Raw genomic sequence first — 15,348 nt, forward strand, 5'->3', positions numbered from 1 at the left:
AAAAGTACCAGACTCACCTATGACATTATGAAAATAATAATTTAGATTTACTTTTCTTAAATTTTTAAATCCTAGTTTTAAGTAGGAGATTTTTAATCCTGGGTATAATCTCTTGGGACCATCTAAACAAACCTTCTTCCTGCCAACCATTTTCAGATACTTATAGAGCGTTATCTTACATAGAAGCATATTGCATATCTTTTTATTTCTTTTAATTTTCCTTTTAAGCTATTTCCTTCAACCACTTTGTCATTTTGGAAGTTCTTTTCGCAAATCCCTCGAAGTCATCAACTTCCTTGGGGCTGTCAGATATTCAGATATGAACGTAGCATTATGTCTGAGTTTTACTGATTTAGAAGTTTATGTGAGTTGCACTCTCTTCTAAACTGTGAGACATTATGAAATAGAAAGGGCCATGGGCCACGCACAGTAAACAAGTGATAAGGAGATGCTCCTAATTTATGACATCTGATACACACCCGGCATCTTTAAAGATTACATCACCTGAAAATTTAAATAAAGAATTTGTTTGGGCTGCTTTGAACAATGGATTTTCAATTTGTGTAGAAAATCTGATGGGAGAAACCTCACAATCTAGCAACATTTCACAGCAAGATCCATTCTATTAAGTTTCAGTGGAGGCACAAAATTGCTTAAAGAAACCAATCTACTAGTCTCCAATCCTAAATGTATCACTTGAGATTTGAACATCCAATAGGAGCAGTAGCTGACATGTAACTAATTTTAGAATGCAAAATGCCCCTCAACATACTGCAATACCTATAATTTAAACAAACAGTAAACCTAAATTTTGCAAAAACAGAAAATTTGAGCGCTAACAAAAAAAGCATAATTTGTAATTGAAAGAAAATAATATTTAAAAGAGAAAACTTTTTTGTCCTTCCAAAAAGAGACAGAAATGGCTAAGTTTTATTTCCCAAGAGAATTATGCCACTTTTGTAAAGAAAATTACTCTTGCCACAAATTGCTCTCAACAATTCTAAGGCTTCTTCATTTGACCACTTGAAAATCAAAGTTCTTTAAGATTATAAATATAACTTTTTATAACTCTGTTATTACGTACTGTGAATGGGGAAAGGGGGCCAATCTTGTGGCCGTAGCGCCGAATGGCCTCTCTGATGTGGCAGGTCTGGATGGCATCGCTTTGAGCCTCTATACCACAGGCTGCAGCGCTCTGCAACAGAAAAACACATAAATTGTTACTAAATCAAAAACACACAATAGACCTGCAGTGCATAAAATATGAAAATAAACCTTTGTAAAGTGGATGGATTTTTTTTTCTTGCGGCTAAATATCATTGTTGCCACACACTACATCTTAAAAATCTATTAACAAACCAAAGAGGACTTTTACATGACCTCTGCTTAACAGACCCAAAGAACAATCTTAAATCTTTTACCCACGGCTGATGTATATAGGAATGGAAAAGAGCAGCAAATGCTCAAATTCAAATGTAAGTCATGCTGCAATAACCACAAAAAACTATTTCTGAAACATTTCAAGTTTTCATTATAATATAAGGGGCGGCAACTATTTCAAAGCAGACACCAAGATCAAAATTAAACCTGCAACATAATTATAAAGTCACAAAGGTAAAGAAATATTTTTAAAAGATTCACATTGGAAAATTTTCAGATTCTGAATAGATTTTTGAACTAAGGGGCTGGTGCAAGAAACAGCAAATTCTATGCATGCTGGTCCATAGATGCTACAAAGATCTTCCTGACTGTGCAGGAGTAGAAGCTGTATTGTATTTTTAGTAGGCAAACTGCAACGTTGGTGTACGTCTCAGCTGGCTACCCACAACAGCTGATTGCAAAAATTCATAGATTCCATACAGGGATTGTCATGTGATAAGACCAGGTGAATCCAGTAAGCATAACCAGTATACAACAGACACTGCATAAACACTCTGTACACAAATCCCATTTTCAGACTTGGATGCCTAAAATGAAGTGTCTGAATAAAGTGCCTGATTTTCAGAAATGTTGACCACCAGCTGGTATCAATGAATGTAAAGCAAATGTTACATAATGTGTTGGTATGTCCTTTCTAAATGACATTTGTAAAGGGAATGTGAAACCCAATGCTTTGTGTTGGTCTGAATGATGTATGAACAGCATGTAGTGTGAATAGCACTCTTTTCTAAACAGCTGGTCTATCTCAACACCTTTGCTATGCCTAGCAGACATCTGATAAAATTGCATGTGTAGTGAACCTACTGGAAACATTCCAGTAAAATGGTAAGAAAATTATAAATGTTACATTTTTAAAATGGCACCGAAGTAAGGTTATGAGTCTTTATTAAACAAATTTCAAAATGGTACCTAATGTTGTATCCTTCGCTACAATTGTATCCTTAGCTACTACTTTGGGCCTGTGAACTGCAGTGCAAATCATCCATATGAACACCAACAACCCAATGTAAAAAGGAAGGGGAAAAAGTAATATTCAGAACTCCTAAGGCAAATATTTTTACAGTTCACCAAAGAGTTCCTTACTGGTGTGTGATATGTAACAAAGTCAATGCTGACAGTTAATTTATTAGCGTGGGGAAGTTCAACTCTACGGGGGACATCTATGATTCTATGAGAAGCATCTATACACCTTGTTTACTGTTTGATAATATCAGTGTAACAATTGCTAGAGAAACGTGAGTGTTTGTTGCAAGAAAATAATGTACGTGAAAGAAACACTAATGATCCAGTTCATACATATTCACTTTGAGGAACAGTAACATATTCTCCCAAAATCTCCCAAAACATCTGAAGAGTACAGCAAAAAAACACATAACCTGTTCAATTGGAACACCTGGGATTACAGTGCAAACTAGGACTGGTAATACTGACATTAGGTATCTGGAATGTGAAGTAAAAGATACTAACATTTCATTAAAAAAAAAGTATTCAAATAACTCAGCTGAATTTACCAAAATAAAATAAGGATATCTTTAAACTACATGCATATTTTACTATTGACCTTTCAAATCCAATATTTCTAATGCAAGAAAAAGATCAAAATCTTCAGCAGATATTTTGAGTGCCTATCTGCTATTGCTCATCCACACCAACCTTTTTTCTTTTTCTTTGTTTGACTTTGGTGGAGTCTTGTCCAATGCCTCCATTCCCCAAGGCTCCTGTAAGAGACTTCCCAAGGTGCTGTGGCGCTGTTGAGGCTGGAGGAGTGGGTGTAGGGGGTGGTGTGTTTTCGGGAGAGTCAAGACTGCTCTTCATACCTGTGCTCTGACCTAAGAGATGAGGCTATCAAAACAAAAAGTCAAGCAGTCATTTTTAAATGAAGATTTTTTAAAAACTGTTTCATTGCTTTCCTGGATTTACTGTTACAGGAAGTATAATACATTCGAATTGCACATTCTGAAAACTACTGTGATTGTTGATTGAGGTAATTACAGCACCTATTTCATTTGTTATTGACCAAATGTGTGAATATTAATTTCCAGTAAAGGTCCACATACAAGTAGGTTCAGGACTGACAGTGTAATTTCTATACAAGCAGAAAGAATTTTCCATTTTTTAAATGAAAAGCTGTATTTGACAGTTTTCAATACATTTGAACCTCTTTAATCTGGCAATTTTGGGAAACAGGCTTATGCCAGATTATGAAATTTTCCAGACCATGGATGTTCACCATAATGGAGGATGCTGGGATTGGAGGTACAGGGTCTGGAAGACAGGGAGGGTGCAGGATGGGGGTGCATGATCTGGGTGTGAGGGAGATGTCAGTAGGGCACTTACCTTACGCCCTGCTCCTGGGGGTACATGTGGCTCCGTGCCCCCCACCAGTCCCAGGCACTGCCTCCCACAACTATGGGAGCGGGAGGGGGAAAAGCCACCAAACCAGAGCTTCGCTGTGCTGCCATTCCCCCAGATCAGAGACGTCCAGATTACCAAGGTTCAAGTGTAGTCATCAATATGCACATTTTAAATTTTTTTTTAACATTCATAACATACAGTGATTTTTCCCATATTTGTCAGATGTGAATATGTATTCAACAAATCCAAAAAAATGTACGTACTACAGGTTGAACCTCTCTAGTCCAGCACCCTTGGGATCAGACCGGTGCTGAACCAGAGAATTTGCCAGCCCACGGGAAATCAACATTGTCTAGCAGCATTATTAACATTGCCACTGCTTACTGGGTTCTTAAAAGACATTTACGGGTAAATTAGAGCTAAATAACAGCACAGAACATTGAGAGCCAGGACTGGTGGCTGTAAACAAACTTTATGGGACCGTGGGAAACTTGGCTACACTCATGATAAGTGGACACCCAGGTAACTAAACTCATGTCGGAACACAGATGTTTCTGGATCAGAGAGTGCTGGACTAGAGAGGCTCACCTGTAATAAAATAAGTACCTCTTTCCCTGTGATATTTATTTCTACTCTTATGCAATGCTGATACACTAATAATATTAAATAAAAACAAGTATTTACCTCAGCAGGATTGTGATATTGTATAAAAGTAGCAGATATTGCATGACTGAATGGATCACCTGCCTTGGGAGCCATATCCTGTTTGACCAAAAGAGCCAAGTCCACCAACTAGAAGAGCAATAAAATGAACTATTAAAAATCAGGTTCACTGAGAAGGAATTAACTGGTTATGAATTAGCTCTCAAAAGTGAATCAAGGCACTGTGTGTTGACACAAATGATGCTAATTCTAATGTTAACTAGACAATTCAGCCTTGAAATAAGATGCAATTTTCCAAGCAGAAACAGTAATTAAATGCTGGAACAGTTTACCACAGAAGGAGGGATTCATCATTGCTTGAAGTCTTTAAGGCGAGATTAGATTATTATTCTTTTAAAGATAAGCTTTAATCAGCTTCCAGGAGAAATTCTGAAGTCGTTGTATGTAAGATGTCTATCCCTTTTGGCCTTGGAGTCTATGAATGTATGAATCCCCCTATTCATTTCCTTCCTTCATGGGCTATGGAAAGAACAGGAAATGTTCCATTTCTCTCTATATGATCACCAAAGTCTGTGTGCAACTCACTCTGCAGCAGTCTAGAAGGATCCTCCCCCCCTCCAAAGTACAAGCTGGCAGGTGTATTCTGTGTTTTTTTCCCCCCTCCATCTTCCTTTGAAGCATCAGGGAATGACCCCAGCTAGAGATGAGAGTACTTGGAGGTAGTGGAGAGAATCCTTTCTCTCAAATGCCTGGCTGGTGTGCCGGGCTTAAATGCTTAGGATCAACTGATCACCAGATCTGGAGTTGCGAAGGAATTTTACTTCAGGTCAGATTGATTGGAATTGTGAGCGGGTTTTCACCATCCCCTGCAGCATGAAGCATGGAACACCACTAGGATCATTAGACATATCGCTCCAAATCAGTTTCCTACCACTGAAGGGCAGCAACTCACCTGATTTATGCATGTGGCACACAGTTTAGACTTATGAAAAGTGAAACGCTTTGGTCTATCCCCGGTTATTGTGTAACTGGATGAAATTTAAAGGCTTGTTATACATGAGGCCAGACAAGATGATCTAATGGCCCTTTCTCACCTGAAAATCCAGGAAACTATAAATGCCTCCTTAGAAGAGACTAAACTGCAATGAGTTATTTTAACTTAAAGAACTGGACATTTCTCATCTCTAACAGGAAGTTCTTTGAGATGCGTGGTTCCTGTCTGTATTCCACACATGGTATGCATGTGCACCATGCATCTGAGTCCACAGATTCTTAACATGCAGTGTTCATTGGCATTCACACATGCAGTTGCTCTCCTTATGCTCCACACCAAAGGCATGAGAGATAGTGGTGGCTGATACTTCTCCCACCATGAATTCAACAGGATTTGAAGCAGAGGGGACAGAGGGCGGGTAGTGGAACACAGATTGGGTACATTCCAAAGAACTTAGTTACAAGTAAGTACACTCCATTTCTTCAAGTGTTGGTCCCTATGTGTATTCCCTATGTGTAATTCAGGTGGGTGAATGACAAGCAGTATTTAGACCAGCGTATGGTGCAACGGTGAAGAACTGCAGTCCCCATCACTAGATCTTGTAACAGAGGACTGAACTAATACTGTGCAATGTTTTTTGTGAACATGTGAGTGGAACTCCATATACTTCCCAGAGATTCTCCTTCTTCCATCAGGACGAGGGAAATGCACTAACTGGTGGTATGCAATGATGCAACCAAAAATCAATGTATTGATTCTCTGAGGGAATATTTTTTGTCCATATGACCTTTCTACTATAGTGAGCAATAGTCCTGGAGATTTTCTGATTGGTTTGGTCCTTGGCAGGTGGAACTCCCGGTCACACTTGACATCTGGGGAATGAAGTCTTTTCAATAGAAGCTTTGGGTTTGTGAAGGAAACAGAAATGCAGTGAGCAGTTTACGGTGAAGACCTTGTGAAAAAGGGCATATGGTGGATAAGCCATTAGTGCTTCCATCTTGTTCATCCTTCTGGACTAAAAATGTGACCTTCATGGAAGGTGAAAGATAAAGCCTGCAGCCAAAATTTCAAATGGTAATTTGGTGAGTATTAACAGGACTAGCCAATTAGCCCGTCATAAGATGGGATTTTCAGGTCTCTCCTCCACGTCGGTCTTCTCTCCTGAGCCTCCGGTCTCTCGTTCCGTATCTCTCTCTCTCCCCCCCCCTCCTCATACTGCGTCCCCCCCCCCTCTCAGCTCTTCTCTGCCTCCTGCCTCTCTTTCTGTCTCTCTCTTTCTCTTTTCCTCCCCCTCCTGCCTCTCACTCGGGGGACCGTGGAGCCTAAATGGCCGTTTGGGCGCCGCACTCCCTGTGCTGCATGAGGGGTGTGGAGCCCAAAAGGTTGCTTGCTCCCACACGGTGGCCGCGCAGAAGTCATCCGAGCACCACGGCGGGAGGCGAAGGGGGGTGGGGTGGTAATGTTCACGGCCGGGGGCAGGGCCTGGAGCCGCTGTCACACTGCCCATCACTGCCCTGCCCCCTTCAGCTCCTGCCATGGCTCTTGGCTGATTTCTGCACCGCTCAGCCGGGCCGCCGCGGGGGGAACAAGTGGCGCAAGCGGCCATTTGGGCCCCGCACTCCCCATGGAGCAAGGGCCGCCTAGAGGGAACAACCAGCATTTCAGGCAACAGCGCCCTCCAGAGGGAGCAGCCAGCATTTCAGCGTTACAGACTCTCAGACATTGGGCTACTATATATATGATGAGACTGAGATCCCATTGAGGTGTTGGATTAGCCCCTGATGGAAATGCTCTGGTTGCACTTAGCTAGTATTCGACAGCAACACCAGTTTGTGCTTGTAAATTTGTTCTGGGGTAGTTACACAGGGAGAAAAAGAGGAGACACAAGAAAGAGAAAAGGGAAAGAATGAATGTAAACTCTTCGAAAGAGTGAATGGAATAAATCTTACGTTTGTTGTTGTCAACTTTCCTGAGTCTTCCTCAAAGGGGTACTGGTACAAAGTCCTAACTAGGCTCATCAGGAATCTAATTACTGTTGGGTGAATAAAAATGGAATGCCCATGTAAGGAGGAAGGAATGCACTGATCTCTGCAAGATGGACCTACAAAGAGCTAAGGAAAAGACTCAAGTTCTTAAGTGACAGGAGATAATTTAAAATGCCTGGAATAGATGCAGAGTCTGACCAAGACTAATTGTGCTGTGGCCAGGTATAGAAGCATCTCCATTTAGCTTGGAAGAAGCTCCTAGCTGAATCTTTATAATCTGAGTTCCTCGGCCAGCTGCAGCAAGAAGCGGGATGTCCCCTCAAGTGACAGCTTCCGCAGCCCACAGGGCCCCTCAGCCCACAACTCTTAACTACCACAAATTGAGGGACCCCCACACACCTCCCCAGCAGAGGCCCCCCCCATAGCTCACAGGGTTGGGCCACAGTTCCCAGCTGCTGCATGCTGTGGGATAGGGTGCTGGATTGTCTTCCCTCTATTTTTTGAGGGATGTTTGTCAGTGTCCACATATTCCACGGTTCAGGATGTACAGGAAGTCAGGACTGATGATTAGGAAAAACTATTTCACTAGGAGGGTGGTGAAGGACTGGAATGGATTACCTAGGTAGGTGGCAGAATCTCCATCCTTAGATGTTTTTAGGTCTCCACTTGACAAAGCCCGGCTGGGTTGATTTAATTAGGGTTAGTCCTGCTTTGGGAAGGGGGCTGGACTTGATGATCTCCTGAGGTCTCTTCCAGACCTATGATTCTATTATTATAATTCTGATGTCTGTTTCAAGTGGTTGACACTAAGAAGGGTGGGCCAGGACAGTCATAGATCAGGTGCAGCATTCTTAGATGGAGCCAATGGTTGCTGGTCTTTACGTTTATGAGTCAGAGCAATCAACAGAACTGACAGATCCTCCTTCTCCTGTGTTTCACTCTCCTGCCTGCCTGGTGCCTTAAGCAATTCGGAGCCAGGGGGATGTGTGAGTGAAGGTTTGCCCAACACTGATGGGGTTGGGGAGAGATCTCTTCTCTCAGAAATAGACCTGTGTGGGACTCTGCTTCCAAGCTCATGCTTAGAGGGCAATGGCACATAGGTAGGCCAAAGGACCTCTGGACTTTGGCACATGTGGAATACACATTGGGATCAGCACTCGCAGAACCACTGTCTCATTACGTTTTACAAATGTATTGAGTAATTTGTATAGGTAAAAAGACTTGTCTCTTAGCTTCCAAAAATTCTTTTATTTACAATTGGGATGACTTGCCAAGTGAATTGCCAGAACTCATGTGAGTGGTTTCAGTGGCCTAGTGGCTGCTAATCTTTTGCTATAACCATTAGCCAAAAGCGCCACTTACACACCAGAGCAATAAGCATGGTACAGTACAAAAGTTCAGATACAGCAGATTCCATGAAAGTTAGAAAGAAAACAGGAAACAGTCCCTTAAAAGGTCAAACACATGTTTAAGAAACATTAATACAGTGTGAAGTATTTGCTGAGACTACTTGAAAGATGTTTAAGATTACTAGTTATGTTTCTTCTGCTGTATCACAACAGGTACAGCTCATTCCCTTACCTGTGCCACAGTCTCATATGCTAAATATGCCAAAATCTCCATGGCAACTGCATTTGGTTTTATTTCCATGCTGCTGCAGTCCAACCAATCACGAAACTTGGAAGCTTTCTTGGCTATCAGTCCAAAACAATGAACAGATGGACAGAAGTTAAGGTTAGCAATAGATTTACATTCTTATTTGCTTAATTCTACATCTGAAAGTCAAACCCTAAAATTGAACTTGATGTGAAAGACAAGAACTAGCCAGTGGAAAGATTCAAACAAGGATTGAGTCAGATTAATGGGAAAAGAGGATAATTTCACAGGCAGCATTTTGGGTAGCCTATAAGGGATGGCTTTGACCATCATGAAGGAGAGAGAGAAAAAAAAGATGCAGGAATCAATGCAGGAGATTGCAGTTGGGACAGAAAGGAAAGACTGGATTTACTATATATTATGAGAAAACTAAAAAATAGACTTGTGTCACCCATTGGATGAATGGCAATAAATATAGGAATCCAAGAGGACTGAGTCTGCAATCTGAGTGAGAAGGATAACAGTGTTTTTGACAGCAATGAAGAAAGGTGGAAGTGATTTAGAAGGAAAATTAAGGAGCTGAGTTTTAACTATGTTAAGGTTTTAGATGACGACAAGGTATTCAGTATGATTCGCTGGATATGTCTGAAATGTGCTCATAGGCAGAGGGAAATACAAGGGACAGCTGTGTAGATCTATAAATCATCAACACGGAAATCTCTGTATGATCTCACTCTCTCTTAACATACTTCAGGAAAGGCAAAGAAAAAAAGAAGAGATGGGCAAAGGCAGAGTGCTGTGTGGGGCTTGCTCAAAGTAGGGAGGAGGTGGGAAGGCCAAAAGTGACACTGAAGGAATGGCAGGAAAATTAAGAGGAGAATCAGGAAAGGACAAAGGAAAGATAAAATGCTGTTAAGGAGAGAGTGATCAATCGAGAGTGTTCATTCCCGCAGGAACACCTGGCATTGGCTACTGTTGGAAGACAGGTTAATAGGGTAGATGGACCTTTGATCTGACCCAGTATAGCCATTGTTATGGTCTTATGTAGATCAATGGCCAGAGAAAGTAAAAAAAAAAAACGTAGCGAGGAAGAAGTCCTCAGTGCCTTTGGTGCGACTAGTCTCAGGCCATGTCTACACTACAGAGTTTTTTCAGAAAAACAGTCGTTTAACATACCTTGCAGTAATATGGGTCTATTTTAAAAACACTGCAAATTTTAAATTCAATTTCTACTACAACTAAGGGAATCAAAGAAAAAGTAATTTGTCTTAATTTATAATAAAAGGCCATGTGCCATTTAGCATCTTAACTACAGGCAGTCCCCGGGTTACATGGATCCGACTTACAACGGATCCCTACTTACAAACGGGGTGAGGCAACCCTGCACTAGCTGCTTCCCCCCAGCAGACCAGAGAGACGCGAAGCTAGCGCCCCTCCCAGCAGACCAGGGAGACGTGGAGCGGCTTTTCTCAGCAGACACCTCAGCTTGAGAATAAAGGACTGAGGGAAGTGAGGTATGGGAGAATAAAACTGAGCTCTGGAGAAATGTTTGGCTAGAGTTTCCCCTACAATATGTACCAGTTCCGACTTACATACAAATTCAACTTAAGAACAAACCTACAGTCCCTATCTTGTACGTAACCTGGGGACTGCCTGTATATTATCTGGTTTGCTTTATGCTAGGTAAAATCGTGAATATGCTTCTTTTCACTGGTATTGCATCAGTAAAACCCCATTGATATCAACTAACAACTTGATTGATATTAATTGTGAGGGGGAAATGAGGCTATGGTTATTCAAAAATGTAGAAATAGTATCCATCAGATCATTTAAAAAATAACTATGATCTTCAGTTCATCAGCATTCAATGTTATTTTGTAAACTGAAGACTTCTATTTTGTGCTGAGTTCTGATTATAATTTTTAGGTTTAAAAATGGCATTATCACTAACCCCTCATTGGATGAAATAATCCAGTCTGAAGGACCATTTACCTAATGGCTCACAGATGTGTGATGCTCAATCACAGCTCAGCTTTCAAAGCATACTGAATAAGAAAAAGAATAAATGCTTAAAAATATGTTTTCCTACATTTGCTGACATTTACACAGAGTGCTCTTTTGGATGTGTCATGGATTTGTACTTTATGATACATAAATGAATCACTCATGTACCCAATTCAAATGCCTGGTTATAAAGAACAAGATACACATCTCTCATTTAAAGACACCATTGTGTTCAATTTTGTATTGTGAGGGTCATGTGCTATTTTGTCATGCTTTACTGGCTCTTTCACCTCACTTTCTCTCTGACCTTTAACCTAAAGCCTTAATCATCACATAACTGCTTCTGTAATGATATTTTGCTACATGATCAAACCCATTAATTTATAACCCATTATAGCTGCAGCCCATATGACTACTAGTAAGCTTGTCTTCAGCGTTAGTAAAGCCCTAATACTGTCATCATATTATTTGTCTTGGAATTGCGTGCTCTGATGAATTTGGCTAATGCTGAATAAAGTCCACAGCAGAAGACTATGGCTTAAAATAGAAAAAAGACTCTTTACTATGTTCTTTGTATGTCTATGGATGCAGAAATAAAAAGGAAAATTTGCTACCATTAGATCATTTTAGATGCCTTCAGGAGTAATCACAACCTGGAGGGTACACTTCATTAATCAGCTGTGTGTAATAATGCTGACGTAAGCTGTAAACAGACACGGTTGTTTTAACACATAAGCCGATTGAAATTTTATGTATGTGTGCGTTTATGTTATATTAGCACTCAGCACCAGAGTATTTTTCTTATATGAAATCTGTAAAATATAAAAATAAATAAAATAGTCTGCCTGATCTCAATACAGCAGAATAAATTAGCATCACTTAGCAGTTATGAGGTCAGAGAACCTAACACACTCTTTCGCAGATTAAATAAATACATATTCAATAAATAAATGGAAGGTTCTACAGTGTACATAAAATAACTACACACCTCTATACTATACAGGTGTTATATAACAGTACTTACAAAAGCTTAACTGGCGACTTTCACAAAATTCTGCATACTGGGCTGAGTCCATCATTCGTGTTTGTCTTTCTGCTCTCTGCAAAACAACAGGTAGATTTTTAAATAATGCATTTTATTCAAACAAGAACCACATACTGCAAACTAAATGCCATTCACAAAATTCTTGCAGGCATCAATCATTCTGAAGTTCACTCAGAAATTAATTATGGTTTTAACAGAATTAAAGTGCAGAAAAATAACACGGGTGGGGTTAATTTCTCATGGGTAAAATTTGACAATGGTAAGAGCAAGAATTTTGATTCCAGAAGTTTGCTTATATTTGTTCCTTATGCAGAACAGCACTTAGGGCTCAAGCTTGCAAGGAGCTATATACTCTGACACTGACTCAGGGAAATACACATTTAAGTCAGTGAGTAGGCCCACTGTGTGCTTCATGTTAAACACGTACTTGTGTAGAGGCTTAGCATCTTGTCTAACTGAGGCTATGGCTACATTAGAGAGCTTACAGAAGTGCAGTTGCACCAATGCAGCTGTGCCACTGTAACTTCTCTAGTACAGCAGTTCTAAGCTGACAGGAGAGAGGTCTCCCGTCAACTTAATTAATACATCTCCAATGAGTATGTTGGTATGTTGTTGGGAAAAGCTTTCACATTGACATAGCACTGTCCACACCAGCGCTTCAGTCAGGGTATGTCTACACTACCCTCCTAGTTTGAACTAGGAGGGTAATGTAGGCATACCGCACTTGCAAATGAAGCCCGGGATTTGAATTTCCCGGGCTTCATTTGCATAAACTGGGCGCCGCCATTTTTAAATCCCTGCTCGTTCGAACCCCGTGCCGCGCGGCTACACGCGGCACGAACTAGGTAGTTCGGACTAGGCTTCCTAGTCCGAACTACCGTTACTCCTCGTGGAATGAGGAGTAACGGTAGTTCGGACTAGGAAGCCTAGTCCGAACTACCTAGTTCGTGCCGCATGTAGCCGCGCGGCACGGGGTTCGAACGAGCAGGGATTTAAAAATGGTGGCACCCAGTTTATGCAAATGAAGTCAAATCCCGGGCTTCATTTGCAAGTGCGGTATGCCTACATTACCCCGCTAGTTCAAACTAGGAGGGTAATGTAGACATACCCTCAGTGTCACTCTTGGGGTGGCTAATTCGCACGCCATTGGCATCAGCAGCAGACCCGGTCGGGCTCCCCTCTGGGCACCATGCTTCCATCCGGCTCCACTGCTGGTCTGGACGCCATTTTGGCTTCCCTTCTGCTCGCCAGCTCTGGTTGCCAGGATCCCTGCCCCTGGGCCACTGCCCCCATTGGGACTGCACTGCTGGTCTGGCCCTGGATCCAGACACTAGGCTCCACACCCCCGCCAGGGCTGGGCTGGCTCCGAATGCCAAGCTCTAAACCTCTGGGCAGGCTGCGCTGCCAGCCCTGGCTCCTCTCCAGGTCTCTGGACACACAATTGCTGGGGTTCTCTGGTCCAGGTGCTCTCTGGTCCAGCAACATCCATGGGCCTGCTGGACCACACATGTTGCCAGACCAGAGAGTCCCAGACAAGAGAGGTGCAATCTATAGGATGAAATTCAATAAGGACAAATGCAAAGTAATCCACTTAGGAAGGAACAGTTAATTGCACACGTATAAAATGGGAAATGACTCCTAGGAAGAAGTAGTCCAATGAAGGATCTAGGCTCTGGGAACACTATGAAGGTTTGGTGACAAAAGTGCAGTCGATATGCAAATGTTGCCAAAAGTGAAAAACTGGTCAAATCGGTTTTTCTGCCTCCCATTGTTGGCATTTCATGGCCATGTTGCTAGCACCTTGACAACAGACAGAGCAAAGCAACATGGGTAAGCATCCCACAGTTCAGTGTTATGGGAAGGCAAAGTTGCTTCCTGAGCATCTTGGCATTCCCACATAGCTCTGTGAGCTTTCCATGCAGTCTGCCCGCTGCTGTGTTCCTAGCAGGGCAGAACAGGAGCACTCCAATTATTTGTTTTTTGTTTGTTCCCCTTGCTCAGCTGTCAGACACTTCCTGGAGCTTTGAAAGGGGAGGAGAGCATGGTTGCAGGGCAGCAGAGATCACAAAACAGTAAGCACAGCTATCAGGGCTGGCATTGTGGGATACTGGCAGAAGCCAGTTTTCTTGACAAAACAAACAGCAGAATCCATACTGGCATTTTACAATAAAGGGAGGGGAAAAGAAAAGAAAAGTCTCTCGCAAAGGTGAAAGTGTTTTGTCACTGAAACGGGATGTTTTCCCTGACAAAAGTTGCAGTGAAGTGTGAACACTCTGTTTTGTCACCAAATGGCAATTTTTGGTTACAAAACATGTGAGTGTAGACACAGCTCTAGGAAGCATAGTGAATCACAAGCTAAAAATAAATCAACATTAAAACACTGTTGCAGGAAAAAAAAGCGAACATAATTCTGAGATGGATTAGCAGTGGTATTCTCAGTAAGATGCAAGAAGTAAGTCTTCCACTTTACTTTGCACTGATAAGGCCTCAACTGGAATAATGTTTCCATTTCAGAAGCTACATTTCAGGAAAGATGTGGACAAATTGGAAAAAGTTCAATGGACAGTAACAAAAAAGATTAAAGGTCTAAGCAAACATGACCGACAGTGAAAGATTTAATAAAATGGGCTTGTTTAGTCTGGAGAGAAGGCTGAGAGGGTACATGACAACAGTTTCCAAGCACATAAAAAGTTTTTACAAGGAGAAGGGTGGAAAATTGTTCTTGTTAACCTCAGTGGCTAGGATAAGAATTGACGGGTTTGATTTGCAGCATGGGAGGTTAGGACTATACGTTAGGAAACACTTCCTATCAAGGGACTTAAGCATTGGAGCAAATTGCCTCAGGAGGTGTGAATTCTCAGGCTTTCGAGGCTTTTAAAAATAGTTTGGATCAGCAGTTCACAAAGAGTGGGTCATGAGCTCATTTTAAGGAGGTTGCCAGGGATGGTGTTAGATTTGCCAGGGCCCAGGGCAGAAAGTTGAAGCTGGTGCTTAGCCGCCCATGCAGGGCTGAACCCAAAGCTTGAGTAACTTAGCTTCAAGGGATCCCCTATAGTGTGAGGCACTGGGCAATTGCCTTGCTTGCCACCCTGTAATGCTGGCCCTGTTCACCACTTCTTTTCTCAGGCATATGCCTCTCAGAACTCTGAAACGATTATCTAGGAACTGATTGAGCATGTTGCAGTTGAAGCCAGTTTGAAAATTTACTGCAGATACACATTTAGCAAAGGATCGTTTTCTGAAGAAAATTGGAGAAAAGTGGGGAG

General features: G+C 41.7%; 1 protein-coding gene across 7 annotated transcripts in view; it reads right to left on the reverse strand.

The window, feature by feature from the left end:
- SUPT3H (SPT3 homolog, SAGA and STAGA complex component) overlaps positions 1 to 15,348 on the reverse strand; it is a 426,525-nt gene that overhangs the window by 85,018 nt on the left and 326,159 nt on the right. For all 7 annotated transcript variants that reach the window (XM_075923378.1, XM_075923381.1, XM_006120667.4 and 4 more), the window contains 5 exons: positions 12,062 to 12,137; positions 9,019 to 9,131; positions 4,480 to 4,587; positions 3,094 to 3,282; positions 1,085 to 1,195 (listed from right to left, as the gene is read on the reverse strand). In XM_075923378.1, coding sequence (XP_075779493.1) covers positions 1,085 to 1,195; positions 3,094 to 3,282; positions 4,480 to 4,587; positions 9,019 to 9,131; positions 12,062 to 12,137 — 597 coding nt within the window. The remainder of the gene's footprint in view (positions 1 to 1,084; positions 1,196 to 3,093; positions 3,283 to 4,479; positions 4,588 to 9,018; positions 9,132 to 12,061; positions 12,138 to 15,348) is intronic.

The sequence above is a fragment of the Pelodiscus sinensis genome, chromosome 3 (genome assembly GCF_049634645.1).
Source record: "Pelodiscus sinensis isolate JC-2024 chromosome 3, ASM4963464v1, whole genome shotgun sequence".
Lineage (NCBI taxonomy): Eukaryota > Metazoa > Chordata > Testudines > Trionychidae > Pelodiscus > Pelodiscus sinensis.